The sequence below is a fragment of the Stegostoma tigrinum genome, chromosome 10 (genome assembly GCF_030684315.1).
Source record: "Stegostoma tigrinum isolate sSteTig4 chromosome 10, sSteTig4.hap1, whole genome shotgun sequence".
In the NCBI taxonomy this organism is placed as follows: Eukaryota; Metazoa; Chordata; class Chondrichthyes; order Orectolobiformes; family Stegostomatidae; genus Stegostoma; species Stegostoma tigrinum.
Window position 1 is genome coordinate 17,095,281 of NC_081363.1, and position 16,712 is coordinate 17,111,992.

General features: G+C 41.5%; 1 protein-coding gene across 3 annotated transcripts in view; it reads right to left on the reverse strand.

Annotated features, from left to right (window-relative positions):
- Positions 1-5,898: 5,898 nt before the first annotated feature.
- Positions 5,899-16,712, reverse strand: part of arel1 (apoptosis resistant E3 ubiquitin protein ligase 1) — a 78,931-nt gene continuing 68,117 nt past the window's right edge. For all 3 annotated transcript variants that reach the window (XM_048537006.2, XM_059649040.1, XM_048537005.2), the window contains exon 22: positions 5,899-15,761. In XM_048537006.2, the coding sequence (XP_048392963.1) occupies positions 15,659-15,761 (103 nt within the window). In that variant the 3' untranslated portion in view covers positions 5,899-15,658. The remainder of the gene's footprint in view (positions 15,762-16,712) is intronic.

The window sequence follows — 16,712 nt, forward strand, 5'->3', positions numbered from 1 at the left end:
CACTTGTCTATGTATATATTTAGGATTTCTCTTCCCCCCGCTTTGGATAAAGGAAAATGTGTTACATCTCAAAGTAAGCAGGAAGTACACCTTTAAAAGGGGCATGCTCAGAATATCATCACCATATCATACCTACGATCTGAGGGTATTCAGGTCTCAGATTCCATCTCAGCAAAGACTACTTGAAACATGGCATGCTGATGAATAAGTGTTATTTGTAACCAAGTATCATAATATTTGTGTTTTTTTTCCCCCTCTCTGTTACTTACCTCCCGACCTCAGATGGCTTCAGTGGTGACAGGTCGAGCCAGCACTGACTCAAGGGAGTCTCAGGCTCGAGGCGAAACCCAGTGCAGACTCCCAGCCTATAGGTGAAACCTAGCACGGTTTCAAGGTCTCCCAGCCTCAAGGTGAAACCCAGCCCTGTGCAGACTACCAGCCTCAAGGGGAAGCCCAGCCAGACTAGAGGACTCCCAACCATAAGTTGAAACCAGCCCAGCGCAGACTCCTGGCCTTGATGGGAAGGCCAGTAGACTCATTTGCTTTGAGACAGCAAGAACTGCAGATGCTGAGGTTGGTTGGCTTGCCGAGCTGGTTTCTTGATTCACAGACATTTCGTTATCATGCAGCCTAACATCCTCAGTGCAGTCTCCAATGAAGCGGTGTTTTCCGATCTGGTTTTTAAACTTTGGGGTCCATTGAGATGGATTGCCTCACTTCCGGTTTTCCTTCATAGTGGAATGTATATGGGGTTGAGTTCAATATGTTTATTAATAGCATGCTTTGTGGAGTGCCAGGCTTTGAGGAATTCTCATTTCTGTCTCTGCCTAGCTTGTCCCAGGATTTTGGTGTTTGTCCCAGTCAAATTGGTGGTTCTCCTTGTCCATGTGGATTGAGTTCAGGGAGTATTGGTCGTATCTTTTTGTAGCCAGTTGGTGTTCACGTACCTTTGTTGTTAGTTTCCTTCCTGTTTGTCCGATGTAGTGTTTCTCGCAGTCCCTGCAGGGGCCTTATTCGATGACATTCATCTTGTCCGTGGCGGGGAGTGGGTCTTTAGTTCAGGTGAGCAGTGGTCGTAGGGTTGACATGGACTTGTGTGCCACTCTGATGCCTAGCGGTTGTAGGAGTCTTGTAGTGAGTTCTGGTGTGTTCCTGATGTAGGGTAGTGTGAGAAGTGTGGTTGGGCGTATAGTATCTTTCTGATGCTGTTCGTGCTGGCATCTTCTGACCCAGTTTTTTGGATATCGATTATCCTTGAAAATCTGGAAGAGGTATTCCTCCTCCTCTTGGCGTAGTTCCATGTTTCTGCATTGTGTTGCTGCCCTTATAAATAGTGTTTGTACGCAGTTTCACTTGCATGTGCTGGGATGGTTACTGTTGCGTTTAGTACCTGGCCTGTGTATGGCAAATGATCAGACAGATAGTACTCCCGACACTAACCAGGAGGAGCGAACTCAACACCCTCAGCACACGGGAAAGACAGGCCCTGGACAGATTAAAAGGACAAGAACATCACAATACTACCCGCAGACAAAGACCATATGATAGTGATACTGATACCGAATAAAAGGGACTACATCTCCAAAGCACAAGTACTGCTCACTGACGAGAGCACATACCAGCCAGTACAAACAAACTAACCCTATAAATGCTAAAAAGGCAGGACAGATCGGTAAAGTAGACTTAAGAGTGAAGCCCGAAGGAACCAACAGACCCCGATTCTACGGCCTCCCTAAAGTGCACAAGCTGGAAGTCCCCCTCGGATCCATAGATTCCCTACCGGTACTCCATTGCAGAGATTAGCCAAGGAACTACAAAGGAAACTCAGACAACTAGTCAAGAAGTCACCCCACTCTATCCACTCAGCCCAAGAATTCCTCAACTCCAAAGACATAAGGATAGACGACAAAGAGACCATGATATCACTCAATATTACTGTCCTATTTACATCAATAGACATACCACTAGCAAGGGGAACAATGACAACACGACTGGAACAAGAGCAAGACCCCAGTGAAACTATCTTCAAGGCCAACATGCTTGAGCTATTGGACTTATGCCTCACCACCCACTTCAATTTCAATGGCCAAACATATGAACAAATCAACAGGACACCCGTGGGATCACGCATCTCCAGACTCATAGCAAAAGCAGCGATGCAAAGACTAGAAAGAATGGCCCTTCCGCAAATCCAACCAAAACTATGGATATGCTATGGAGACAACACCTTTGTCATCATTAAATGGACCAAATTAGAGGCGACACACAACTTATAAACAACACCCTCACTAGAATAAAATTCACCAGAGAGGAGGGGGAAGCACAAACAGCTCCCATTCCTGGATATCATGGTAGAGCGCAAGACAAATAGGAAACTGCAAAATGAGAGTACACCAAAAAGCCACATGCACAGACCAGGTACTGGACTTCAACAGTAACCAACCTCAACACCCACAACCCGAGCTACAAATCTACTCAAACTGCAGATGCTTTTACTTGTATCTCCCTCTTCATTTCTCTAATTTATACTTAATATTTTGTACCTAGGCTCCTTTGTATCTAAGATGGTAATGGAAATGTTGAGTTTGTACACTTTCACTGTACTCCTATATCCCTTCACTGGAGTATGTGACAATAAAACCTAATTCTAATTCTATTACACCAGACATTTAAAGTACCTCTGACTGTAACTTGTGAACATCTCCAGATCGGTAATGAATGCTGATGGAATCTTTCAGTACCACGTTACTAGTTCTTATGTTTTGGGAGTTTACAAAATTGCCTCAATGGGTACAAATAGGCCGCTGGAAGCAAAAATCTACAGATCAGTTTGTAGTGGTTGCGGTTTTATAATGTGCTGTTACAGGAGACTTAGTGAGTTGCTGATAGTGTAGTGGCAACGTCCCTTTATCAGTAATCCACAACCCCAGATTAACATTCTGGAGGCATGGGTTCAAATCCCACTATGGTAGGCAGTGAAATTTGAATTCAATGAAAATCTGGAGTCAAAAGCTAGTTCAATGTGATCATTGCCAATTGTTGTTAAAAACCTAGATGATACAATGTGAGGCTGGATGAACACAGCAGGCCAAGCAGCATCTCAGGAGCACAAAAGCTGACATTTTGGGCCTAGACCCTTCATCAGAGAGGGGGATGGGGTGAGGGTTCTGGAATAAATAGGGAGAGAGGGGGAGGCGGACCGAAGATGGAGAGGAAAGAGGATAGGTGGAGAGAGTATAGGCGGGGAGGTAGGGAGGTGATAGGTCAGTCCAGGGAAGACGGACAGGTCAAGGAGGTGGGATGAGGTTAGTAGGTGGATGGGGGTGCGGCTTGGGGTGGGAGGAAGGGATGGGTGGGAGGAAGAACAGGTTAGGGAGGCAGAGACAGGTTGGACTGGTTTTGGGATGCAGTGGGTGGAGGGGAAGAGCTGGGCTTGTTGTGAGATGCAGTGGGGGGAGGGGTATCAATGTGGACTTCACCAGTTTCAAAATCTCCCCTTCCCCCACCGCATCCCTAAACCAGCCCAGTTTGTCCCCTCCCCCCACTGCACCACACAACCAGCCCAGCTCTTCCCCTCCACCCACTGCATCCCAAAACCAGTCCAACCTGTCTCTGCCTCCCTAACCTGTTCTTCCTCTCACCCATCCCTTCCTCCCACCCCCAAGCCGCACCCCCATCCACCTACTAACCTCATCCCACCTCCTTGACCTGTCCGTCTTCCCTGGACTGACCTATCCCCTCCCTACCTCCCCGCCTATACTCTCTCCACCTATCCTCTTTCCTCTCCATCTTCGGTCTGCCTCCCCCTCTCTCCCTATTTATTCCAGAACCCTCACCCCATCCCCCTCTCTGATGAAGGGTCTAGGCCCGAAACGTCAGCTTTTGTGCTCCTGAGATGCTGCTTGGCCTGCTGTGTTCATCCAGCCTCACATTGTATCATCTTGGATTCTCCAGCATCTGCAGTTCCCATTATCTCTGTTGTTAAAAACCTGTCTGGTTCACTGCCCTTTAGGGGAGGTAATCTGCCATTCTTGTCTGGCTTACATGTAACTCCAGACCCACAGAAATGTGGTTGACTCTTAGCTGCCCTCCAAGCAGTTCGGGTTGAAAAATAACCACCAGCCTTACCAGTACAAATAAAACAAATCTTGGCTCACCAACCAGTTTAGATCCCTCTTACTTGATCATATTTGGCCTTAAGAGTACATGGATCCTGTTGAGCAATTGTCAATGAGCACATTAAATCTTTCTTCATAAGAATCTTTACAGATGACCAAAGTTAACTCTGAACCATTATAGATAGAAACAAGAAATCTCATTGTACCTATTCCAGGCCTGCAAAAGAACCATCCAACTTGTTCTCCACGCCAATTTTCTCTGTTGCTCTGCAAATGTGCCCTTTCAATTTGAGGGTTACTATTAAATTTGCTTAATTATTCTTTTAAGTCATAACTTCTGTCACTATAAACAACTTATGCACAGAGCTTTCCTGGTCTCCTTACAAGCAAGGAAGTCTCAACCTCTGCCATCTGATTCAACTACACTAGTGTACATGTTTTTTTTTAAAATTAACTCCTTTTATAGCTCTCAACCTGCTGCTAATATTCATCAGGAATTCATAACCATTGGTCTCCTTCACAAAGCAGGATGCTGTCATATTCATTTATAAAGTAGTCATGAAGTTTGTAAATATTTGAAACTCATGTTAAGACTGCCTCTACAGCTGTACCCAGGAGACTAAACAAACTTTACAATATATGTAACAAGTTGGAGGAGGCTAAAAAGGTGGCTTTTTTAAGCTTGTGTTGTGCCTGATTTAAAAGGGCAGCTAGCTGATCAACACAGAACAAAATTGTTTCACATTTGCCAAATTGTGACATAATGAACATCTGGCTCCAGCGTGTTAGAACTTACACGAGCCTCAACTTATTTCCCCTAATGTTGCGAGCATCCGAGTCCAGTCGTGTACACAGACTGTGTGATCACCGTTACTTAATACAAAGCTTCCGATATACTAACTATGAAGCTGACTGCTCTTCTAGGGCTCGCAGAGAGGTTTGTGTGAGTTTTCTTTACTTTGAGCTGCTTCTCCATTTTAACACCTCACTTCAGGCCTTTATCTCAAATATGAAATACAGAGAAGCACTGGATTTCTTAACAGTGGAAGAATTCTAGAAATGAGAGGCAGAACTGTTTGGGAACATGTCTGATAAGTCACAAACTTAACCCACATTGGGACTGCATACAGAGTGAACACAAATAATGCACTCCCTTTGCATTGGCACAGTCAGACAATTCAATTGTAACTTATCCATAAGGTACAGGCAACATTTAAAAAGCAACAGAAAGATGAGAGAAGATGGATACACCTTAGACATTGGATAGAAGTTAGTGGCAATATGGGCTTTGCTGTCCTGGAATTAAATTGCTGAAAGTCAATTTTGTTGATCCCAAATGATTATGGAGCAAAATTTATTGATTTTTGAAACCTATCATACTGCATATTGTCTGCTTTTACTGAACTAAATGATTTCTTATAGTGTTGTTTATTGACAATCTGGGACCAAGGGCAACTGGTAGTATTTGATGGCTAATCTATTCTGCCTTATGAGGTCACCTTACATATCTTTTATGGGAATGAGAGATATCAAAAGGTCGTGAAGTTAATTGCTGTTGTCAGAAGTTGCTCTATCTTGACAGCGATTTGTTCCATTCCTGGTTATTTCAAAAAGCAGAAGAAATACCTGGTCACGTCTTCTTAAAGATTCTGTAAAAATGTCAAGGGATCACAACTGAACAAAGCATGACTTCTGGAGTATAATGGAGTCTGTCAAAACTTTTATAAATATAGATAAAATGTTTATTATTTGTGTTACAATACATAGTTGAATTGCAGAAAAAGATTCCAAAAAATGAAAAATATGATTACACCGCATTAATTTAGCCACTTTTAATAAACAGTATAAATATCTGAAAATAATAAATCAAGAGCATCCGTACCATCAAGCACTGCAAACAGCATTCAAAATATAAAAATCTTAACAAGTCTTTCACAAATAGATAACATTCAGTTCACAGCCAAACACTATTGTGCTGGATTATTCACTTGGTACATAAATTAAAACCATCCCAGTCTAGCAATACTGGTTAAATGATCAACACGTGATCCAGTGTATTCTGTAAGCAAAGTGCTGGCTCAAGCTTATTTACTTTTTTCCTTTGCACATTCTCCAAGATCAACTTCTTATTACTAATACTACTAACTGGATCTCTGCTACTAGTCTTGCTGCCAAAATAGTCATTGCATCAGCTGTACATCCCTACACCCTTACCTATCACAAATGAAACCCACAAGACTACGTTATGAAGACTGATTGTAATGATGCTCTGGAGTCGCCAAAACCAACTCAAAACAGCAAGAATCAGATCATTCTTTTTTTCTGTGAACAACAATGCCTTCATTTGTTAATGAACTAGAGATCCAGGACAAGAAAGTCCCACAACTCTAGCAACCTGCTAGGTTTTCAATGCTGCAACAAAAACAATACAATAAAACAAATTCTGTATACAGTAGAGCTCAGTGCTGATATGCTGAAAATTAAAACATATGCACCTCAATCTGCTTTGAAAAAGACAAATGGTACAAAGAGGTGCTAGCTAGCAAATACATGCCAGCTGCCCGCCGTCTGTGCATGTCTGCAAAGTGACAGATTAAGACAGAAGACTCCTACAGTTCATGAAACATTTCGTCAACAGAAGAAACCCATGAAATGTTAAGTAAAAGCAGAAATTACTGGAAGCACACAGCTGGTCTGTTAGCATCTGTAAAGAGAAAAAAAGAACGAATTTCAGATATAGATCCTACATCAAAACTTGAATTGAAATGGAATTATCTTTCAATCTGCAATTCTGATAAAATAATCAGAATTAAAACCTTTTCCTTTTGCATCTACTGGCAGACTTGCTGTGCATCTCTCAAACTTAGTTTTTATTTAACAACTGCAGTTTCTTCTGTCAAATAGCAATGGATAGCACACAGGGGTATGTAGTTTCCATTCAAGTTGGAATCCTGATACTAATGATTCACAGTAAAGAAATGCCATGCAACCTTTTTTTTAAAAAAACATGCCACACCCCCCATTAGTGTATCAATGCATTTCAAAGGCTTTTCCTTTTCTTTCAGAATGACTTAAAAGCTAAAATAAATTAGGAACTAACAGACTTTCTTTCAAAAACTGACCATTTTAATTAAGTTTGCCAATTTAATTGTCCGTCCTGCACATTTCTAACTTGTCTGCATTTCAGCTGGCAGTAATGTTTCCAATTGGTAGGAAATGTCTGCTAACTATCTGTTCACAGTTGTAAATGTCTCTGCTCAGTAACTGGAAAACATCTGCTATGAAACATTTTTCTAAAAAAACACAGCACTGATAAAATACTAAGAGTTAAGTAAGTCTCGTTAATTTGATTTTTGCTACCCATGTTTTCAGCAATAAAAAAAATCAGATCACATCAATTTGATGTTGTGGCAACCTTGAAAAGCAATTGATTATCCTTTCAGTGTAATATTGCTTATTTTAATGGCTGAAGCCCTCCCACACCTGTGCCTATTATCCTTCTCAGTCTACGCAATCATAACATTGAGGAAGAACACCAGAGGGAAGCCTTTCCAAAGTCTTCGACAAATCCTTTCTCCACCCATGGCATCCTGCTTAGCACGCACTCTCACCTCCCCAGCTATTTCTAGATATTTAAAACAACTGACATAAATGATTGGTTGAAACACACTCAAATCCTCCTACAACAATGTAAAACTTGTGTAAATACCCACAAATGCTAAGAAACGCACTTAGAAAATGTAAAGAAAACACAAAGCAACTTAGCAGTATACAAATTAGCATACAATCTCTGTAGAGACTAAAAACTGCAGATGCTGGTGTCAGAAACAACACAACGTGAAGCTGGAGGAACACAGCAGGTCAGGCAGCATCAGAGGAGTAGGAAAACTGACGTTTCTGATCAGGACCCTTCTTCAGAACTGGGGGGGGGGGAGCGGTGTGAGAAGGGAGCTTGGAAATCAATAAGGGGAGAAGAAATGGGGCTGGGGTAAGGTAGGCGAGATGGTGACAGGTGGATTCAGGTAGGGCAGATAGTATTTTTTACTTCAGTATTTGCAACCGAGGGGGATCTAGTTGTAGAGGAGGATGTTGTGAAACAGGCAGGTGGGCTAGAGGAGGTTGATGTTAGTAAAGATGATGATGTGTTAAGAATTCTGAGGAAATTGAAGATAGATAAGTCCCCCTGGACTTATGGGATTTATCCAAGGATTCTGTGGGAAGGGAGGGACAAGACTGCAGGGCCTTTAGCAATGATATTTTCATCCTCATTGTCCATGGGTATAGCACCGGAAGACCGGACAAACATCATTCCCGTGTTCAAAAAAAGGGAACAGGGATAACCCCGGAAATTACAGGCCAGTTAGTCTTACGTGAATGGTGGGCAAATTATTGGAAAGGTCTCAGAGACAGGATTTATGATCACTTGGAAAGGCACAGTTTGATTCATGATAGTCAGCATGGATTTGTGAGGAGCAGATCATGCCTCACAAGCCTTATTGAATTCTTTGAAGAGGTGGCCAAACACGTTGACGAAGGTGGAACAGTAGATGTGGTATACATGGATTTAAGTAAGGCGTTTGATAAGGTTCCCCATGGCAGGGTCATGCAGAAAGTAAGGAGGCATGGAATAGGGGAAAATGTGGCAGAGTGGATTCAGTCGCTTAGAAGACAAAGGGTGGTAGTGGACGGAAAATATTCAACTTGGTGCTCAGTTACAAGTGGTGTATCACAAGGATCTGTTTTGGGTCCTCATCTATTCATGATTTTTGTAAATGATTTGTATGAAGGAGTGGAAGGGTGGAATAGCAAATTCGCAGACAATACAAAGGTGGGTCACATTGTGGACAGTGCGGAGGGATGTTCTAGGTTACAAAGGGACATTGATAGGATGCAGAGCAGGGCTGAGAAGTTGCAGACGGAGTTTAACCCTGCAAAGTGTGAGGTGATTCATTTTGGAAGGACAAACTTGAAAGCAGAACACAGGGTTAACGGAAAGATTCTTGGCAGTGTGGAGAAGTGGAGGGATCTTGGAGTTTATGTCCACAGTTCCTGGAGAGCTGCCACCTAGGTGGATAGAGTTGTTAAGAAGGCATATGTGTGTTAGCTTTCATTCATAGAGGGATTGAGTTCAAGGGCCGTGAACTTATGCTGTAGCTATACAGAAGCCTGGTTCGGCCACATCTGGAGTATTGTGTCTAGTTCTGGTCACCTCATTACAGTAAAGATGTGGAAGCGTTAGAAAAGGTGCAGAGGAGATTTACCAGGATGCTGCCTGGAGTGAAGGGAAGGTCTTACGAGAAAAGGTTGTAGAGAGCTAGGGCTTTTCTCTTTAGGACGAAGGATGAGAGGTGACTTTATAGAGGTGGACAAAATGATCAGAGGTATGGATAGAGTGGACAGTCAGACATTTTCCTAGGGTGGAGGTAGCTTTTACAAGGGGACATAGTTTTAAAGTGAAAGGAGGTAGATATCAGGGAGACATCAGAGGTAGGTTCTTTACTCAGAGTGGTAGGAGCATGGAATGCATTGCCGGAGAGGGTAGTGGAGTCAGCCTCATTTGGGTCATTTAAGTGACTATTACACAGGCATATGGATGATAGTATAAGGTAGTGGTGGTGGTTAGATAGACCTTAGGTATAGGGTAAATATCCAGCACAACATCGTGGGCCAAAAGGCCTGTACTGTGCTGTACTGTTCTATGTTTACAGGTGAGAGAGAAAATGGACAGGTTGTGTAGTTCGGTCAAGGATAGATGCTGGGAAATTGTTTACGTTAGGCAGGGAGACTAGGACCCGTGGGCACAGCCTTAGAATTAGAGGGGGTAAATTTAAAACGGAAATGAGGAGACAGTTCTTCAGCCAAAGTGTGGTGGACCTGTGGAAGTCATTGCCACGGAGCGCAGTGGAGGCCGGGACGTTAAACATCTTCAAGGCAGAGATCAAAAAATTCTTGATCTCTCAAGGAATCAAGGGCTACGGGGAGAGTGCAGGGAAGTGCAGAGGAAATGCCCATCAGCCATGATTAAATGGCGGAGTGGACTCGACGGGCTGAATGGCCTTACTTCCACTGTGTCTTATGGTCTTAAGGAGACAAGGATGACGACGTGTGGGGCTGGGGTAAGGTAGGTGGAGTGGTGATAAGTGGATGTGAGTAGGGGGTTGCAGTGATTGGTTGGTGGGAAGGGTAGAGTGGATAAGTGGGGAAGATGGAGAACAGGTTGTGTTAGGTCAGGGGCAGGTGGGATGAGAGGGAGTTTGGACTTGGGTTGAGGCCAGAAGTGGGGAGATTTTAAAAGCGGTGAATTCTATGTTCAGGCCATCGGCCTGTAGGCCCGGTGAGGTGTTGCTCCTCCATTTTGCATGTGCCATCATTGTGGCATTGGAGGCAGCCTATCTGGACATGTCATCAAGGGCATGTGAGGAGAAATTAAATTAAAATGGCTAGTGAAGAAGATGGAGACAGACTGGTGTGTCTCAGCTTAGTGGTAGGGAAACAAGAGCAAGAAATTCTCTTGGACAAAATGAATACCCACTTAGAGAGGCATGGATTAACGAAGGATACTCAGCATGGCTTTGTCAGAGGGAGGTCATGCCTAACAAATTTGTTAGAATTGTTTTGAAAATGTGAACGAATATTTGGATGAGGGAAATTCAGTTGATGTAGATTAAACGGATTTTAGCAAAGCTTTTGATGAAATCCCACAGGGGACGTAGAGAAGGTTAAAGCACATGGAACTAAGGGAAGCTTGGCAAGATGGACCATGAACTGGGTTAGTAATAAAGACAGAAAAGGTAGCTGTAGAAGGCTATTTGACTGACAGTAGACCAGAGTCCAGTGCTACACAACAGGGGGGGGGGGGGGGGGGACAGGGAGAATAGGGACACGTTTTCACCAGTCATGATATTGTGTATACTAGCAAGGAGGTAATGTTGGAAACAATAAATTGCTGGAAGAGCTCAGCAAGTCCAACAGCATCTATGGAGAGAGATCAGAGTTACCATTTCATATCGAGTGACTCTTCCTCAATCTTCCTCAGTTCTGAGAAAGGATCATTTGGTTCAAAACAGTAAATTCCAATTCTCTCCACTGATGCTGCTCAACCCATTGAACTTTACCAGCAATTTCTGATTTAAGAGCATTCACAGTTTTTAACCAGGTAATATTGGAGTTGTAGGGTAACAGTTAGACCACAGCTGGAGAACTATCTGCAGCTCTTGTCACCTCACTGCAGGAAACATGTGATAGCACTAGAGGTAGTACAGAGGAGTAGACCAGGTTGCCCCTGGGATGGAGAAATTGAGCTAGCAGAGACTATACAGACTTCAACTGTTTTCTTTAGAGCAGAGAAGACAATGGGGACATGGAGGTGGATAGGATTATGAAGGGTATGGGCCGGGTGGATAGAGAGCAGCTGTACGTCTTGGTTGAAGGAGTCAATCATGAGAGGGCAGAATTTTAGGGCAAGGGGCAGGAAATTCAGAGATGATTTGGGAAAAAACATTTTCACTCAGGGGTGGTGGGAATCTGGAATGCATTGCCTGGTAAGGTAGTAGAGGCTAGAAATCTTACAACCTTTAAAAAATATTTGGACGAGCAATTGAGCTATCATAACATTCAAGGATATGGGACAGGTGCAGAAAATTGGGCTTAGCATATTTTTAGTGGTAGTCATGTCTGTGCATATTCGATGGGCCGAAGGGTCTTTTTTGCATTGTAAGAATCTGCAAATTAAATAAAACTTGCTTCAAAAATTGCTTAATTTCACAATGAGGACTTGCTTTTAGGTTAGCTCCACCTTCTGTTAATAAAAAAACTTTGTAACTTAATCCTGTTTAACGTGGTTTTTCTGGTAAAACAAAATCTGCATTAAAAACAATACTTTCAGAACAAACACACAGTGCACAAAATCTATTTGCATGAATGAACTAGGAGAGATCACACTGTAGGGAGCTTTGCCATTTAGTGATAGCCAGAACTGCAAATGCTGGAGAATCTGAGATAACAAGATGTAGAGCTGGATGAGCACAGCAGGCCAAGCAGCATCAGAGGAGCAGGAAGGCAGACATTTTGGGCGAGGACCCATAGTGGTTGTCTTAAATGCACTCTCTCTCATAAACCAATATCTACAATGGTACTAAAAGAAACCCCTGAACTATGTACAGCTTCTTCATCAGTTTCATCTAACAATATGCTACTTTGAAAATATTTCTGCACTTTACATCCACGAAGACAACTCATTTTTGCGAAGTTGCTTATGGGTTTTGTCTCAATCATATTCTTGTGACAATTAAGAACACAAAGAGCTGCGGATGCTCTAAATGAGGCACAAAAACAGAAGTTGCTGGAAAAGCTCAGCAGGTCTGGCAGCATCTGCGAAGAAGCAATAAAAAAAAAAAATCGGGTCCAGTGACTCTTCAGGAAGGGCTAGATGCAGGCAGACCTGCTGAGCTTCTTCAGCAGCTTCTGGTTTTTGTTCCTGATGTACAGCATCTGCAAATTCTTTGAGTTTTTATTTAGTATTTAACTCACTGCCAAATCTATTCTAGGCACACCCACCTTGAAGACGTTCTGCTCCTCTCAGACGGGATTTCTGTTCCAATCTTTCTTCTTGTCCACCGACATTAATTTCACTGTCACTCCTGGTGTTTGACCAAGTATTTGCTAAAAGTCCTTTCTATAGCCATATCACAAGAAGGGTAACCGGACCCAAAATGTTAATTCGATTTTTTTCTTCACAAATGCTGCCAGACCTGCTGAGCTTTTCCAGCAACTTTTGTTTTTGTTCTTGCTACAATTATTCCCGCAGTCCAAGTTGAGAGTCAGGAACCAACTTGATACTGAAGGAAAAATGGTCAGGCATTCTTCCACTTCTCTTTGAAGTTAGTCTTCCATGCAAAACCGAATTCAAACTTGAAACTTTTGCATCATTTTGAAGCTTTGCTCCTACTTCGAACTTCCACTTCGAATGCACATTAGTCTTTGCAGTAGTCTTGTTTTATTTTGTTGCAAACACTCAGGTGCAGATCATGATAACTCCCTAATTCATTTGAAATCTCATCTCCAAAGTACAACACAGTAGCTCGCATTTAGCTGCCTGAAGAACTGTGTTAAAAGTTAAAACTCTAGATAACACAAGTACACAAATCAGATCTGCATTTATAACAACTCCACAATTATTCACACAAAATGGACTTCTTATAAAAGTCAGCCTTGTAAACTTCTAAATCATTCGTACCTTCAGATCAGAGGCTGAAAGTGCTGCATAGACAGAGCAGTGCAATCACTTCAGCTCAGAAACTCTTCCAACAGTTTTCAAAGCCAACGTTACATGTTTGTAGGAACTCTTCAAAACTGCCTGAAGGTTTACTAAAAGGCAAGCAATGATAGGGAGTGAAAGAAGTTTGAAACCAAAGTCCTTTTAACTTCATAAAGTGCATGATTTTACATCCAACAGTAAAACATTCATTTGAGCTAACCAACTCATCCAGGTAAATGCCTGACATATTAACAGAGGCTCTAATGTAGAACATAAATGCGCTATAGCTTGCTTCTACTTCAATAATTTTGTTGTTCCTTTAAGCAACCACATTAACTTGCCAAACTGATGACATCAAACAGTACCATCCAAACTCAGGTTACTCACTGTCAGAAAACATCAAATGCCAGCAACAAAACCAAAATAATAAGTGAACCTTTCTTGCAAGCTCTAGAAATAAAATACGTTTAATTATTGTGACATGGTTGAGGAATATAGCTGATATATAAAAAGAAGAAAGGTCATATTTCTTCTTTCATATGTGCATTAAGAAGTCAAGTTACAATAAATGCTGTGAACTACAAATATGCTTCGATTGTTTATGATCACGACCTTTCTTGCTCCCTGACCTGTATTAGAAGATTTGGAGTGAAAGCTTAACATGTGTGAGGTGAGTGTGCAGGAATGCACATGATTTTTTTTGGACAGACAATGGAAGAAGGATAATTAATGGTACACATAAGCTACGTACCTCCTTATTCCTGGTATTTAAGTGGGTGATTAAAAACAGGCCACAACCAAGAAAAAGACCCTGATTTTGAAGTCTACTTTTGTTTTTTGTAGACGATACAAGCATCATCCTAGCTGAGATCTGAAACCAGAGACCGAGACAATCACCAACCTCTGTACTTTAGCTTGTGATATCCCTGTAGTAATAAAAAGGCTAAATCCATTTGGCCCAGCTGGTTTCCAGTTGCATTGCAAAACCTGCCTTTAAAACAGCATTTTGCTCATATTAGATAACCCACAAAATAATTACTAACTTCCAACTAAAATCATCTGTAGTATACCACAACCTGATATAACATGCATTAGCTTAATCTCAACTATGTAAAATAATCACTTCTTTTGAAGGAGGTCCTCACGACAAGGCTTCTAATAACAACTTCTTAAGAAAAATTTAACACATAATTGCAAATTAGAAGAACTGCTTATTTTCTATCTCTAGTGATCTTGGATTTTTCAGTGAATGTTAGATTGTACTCTATTTACTATAACGCACTGGAGATAGTTTGTGCTCTCACATTTGAATCCCATTCGTTGGTGATTAACTCTTTCTTCATCTACATCACTACCTTAGTTATTGAATATAATCCTGAAAGTTGTGTGAATTCTGATGGATTGCCCTGGAATGTTTATTCTGTTGCTCTCTCCATAGATGCTGAGTTATTTCCGGCATTCTGTTTTCACTTCACTTTCCCAGCATCTGTACTTCAACTTTACTAAGAGTCAAGCTGGAAATGAGTGAAATTGGAAAATCAGAATGGCAGCTCCCTTCTGAAAATCTGTGACTGGCTAGCACCTGTCTCAGCAGTTCAGCAACAAGACGCAGCTTATGGAAAAAAAACGCAGTTATTTTAAGATTTGAGAGATGTGTTATAACTGCCATTCAGCAAGGAGGCAGCCAACAGCACGACTATAGTTCAGTGAACAGGACAATCTAGAAGACAGGTCTTAGAACCTGGCATTGCTTTTGGTTTCTTTCACAGTTGAGTGCCTAGTACCAAGGTCAATGCAAAAATCATAAAACTCTCAATAGCTTGCAAGTCCACGTATCAAATCCTTTTCAGTGTGTGCTCAAAATACCGTTTGACAAAGAATGTTGTGTGCTACATGAATAAATTGACACAGTTTTAGTAGTTGCTTGAAAGCATTCAATGTTTTTCCTGCTTCCTGACAAATTGTCAGATGATCAAGTCTTTAAAACAAACTCCCCAGGTCGAGTTATTTGTAAAATCAGACAAGTATGCAGAAGGACGATACTGATTACAGAACCTGAAAAACATCCCTCTTCATTTTGGAACTGAGTGCTCGGTATTACAGGCGGAGTTTGAAAAGTGTTGAGTGGAGCATGCTGATCACCTCACCATCTTTCAGCAACTCTTGGACGTGGTAGATAAATGGGCAAACCATGTCAATCTTAAACTGGCCGGCCCTGGACCCTGTATTTTTTCCCAGCATATTGGAGGATAGGTTCACTTTGTCACGCCTCAAAGTCTCACGATTACAGCATCCCAAATCCTTCACTGCCTTCATTAATAGCCAGTTTCAGCATTTTGTGCAGTTCCTCGCAGGAATCATAAGTGGGAAGGCACAACTGGTTAAAACTAGATGTGAACAAAGAGAATTGGTCAATAAAAAAAATCATTCATTCACAGTTAATACACTCTTTGCTCCACTATTGTTAAAAAAACCCATGTTTTGGAGGTCAACCATAGGCATCATTTTGTTAGTATTTGAAATATTGTCCTGGTATCTACATAAATGGGGTTTAAAGGAAAAATATAATCTATGGAGCATTGTAATATTCCCTGAAATGCCTAATCTTCTGAAAATCCATTGGAGAAGATTTTTTTAGAATTTATCACACCCTTTACTATTCATTCCAAACATCAATTCCTCTATTTATGTACACTGCCCTACATTTCATTGCTATTCACATTATGCTTTTCTTTAAACCCCATGATCCCATCCTACATAAGGATTCATAAATTAATTTGGTAAATTAGCACAGCAAGAGGATTTGTTAATGGATAGGAAATAAAGCAAAGGAGGAGCACAAATGGTGTATTTATTCAGGTTGGCAGACTGAACAGCTAAATGTTACAAGAATTAGTGCTGGAGGCTTAGATCTTTATGCTCTATGCTAGTGTCTGAGAGGAAGAGACAGAGTGCAATGTATCAATTTTTGTTGAATGTTACAGAACAAGATGAAAAATACAAGTTGTGAGAAGGACAGAGAGGTTACAATAGAGATACCTTAGTTGGCAATGGAATATAATGTTCAGAAGTTATTCTACATGGTTAAAGAGCAAAAAAGCAGACTTTTTTCCTAAAAGGATGTGAAAAACTTTCAAATGTTGATGTTCAGAGAGACTTGGGCATGATTGCACAAGAAATCTAGAAAGTTAACGTGCAGGTACAAGTAGTAATCAGGAAGGCATATGGCACTTCAGGCTTTATAGTAAAGAGGATTGGAGAAGGAGGAGGAAGTGTTTCTGCAATTGTACAAACTTTGCCAAGGCCACACCAACAATACAGTGTTCATGTTTAGAGAA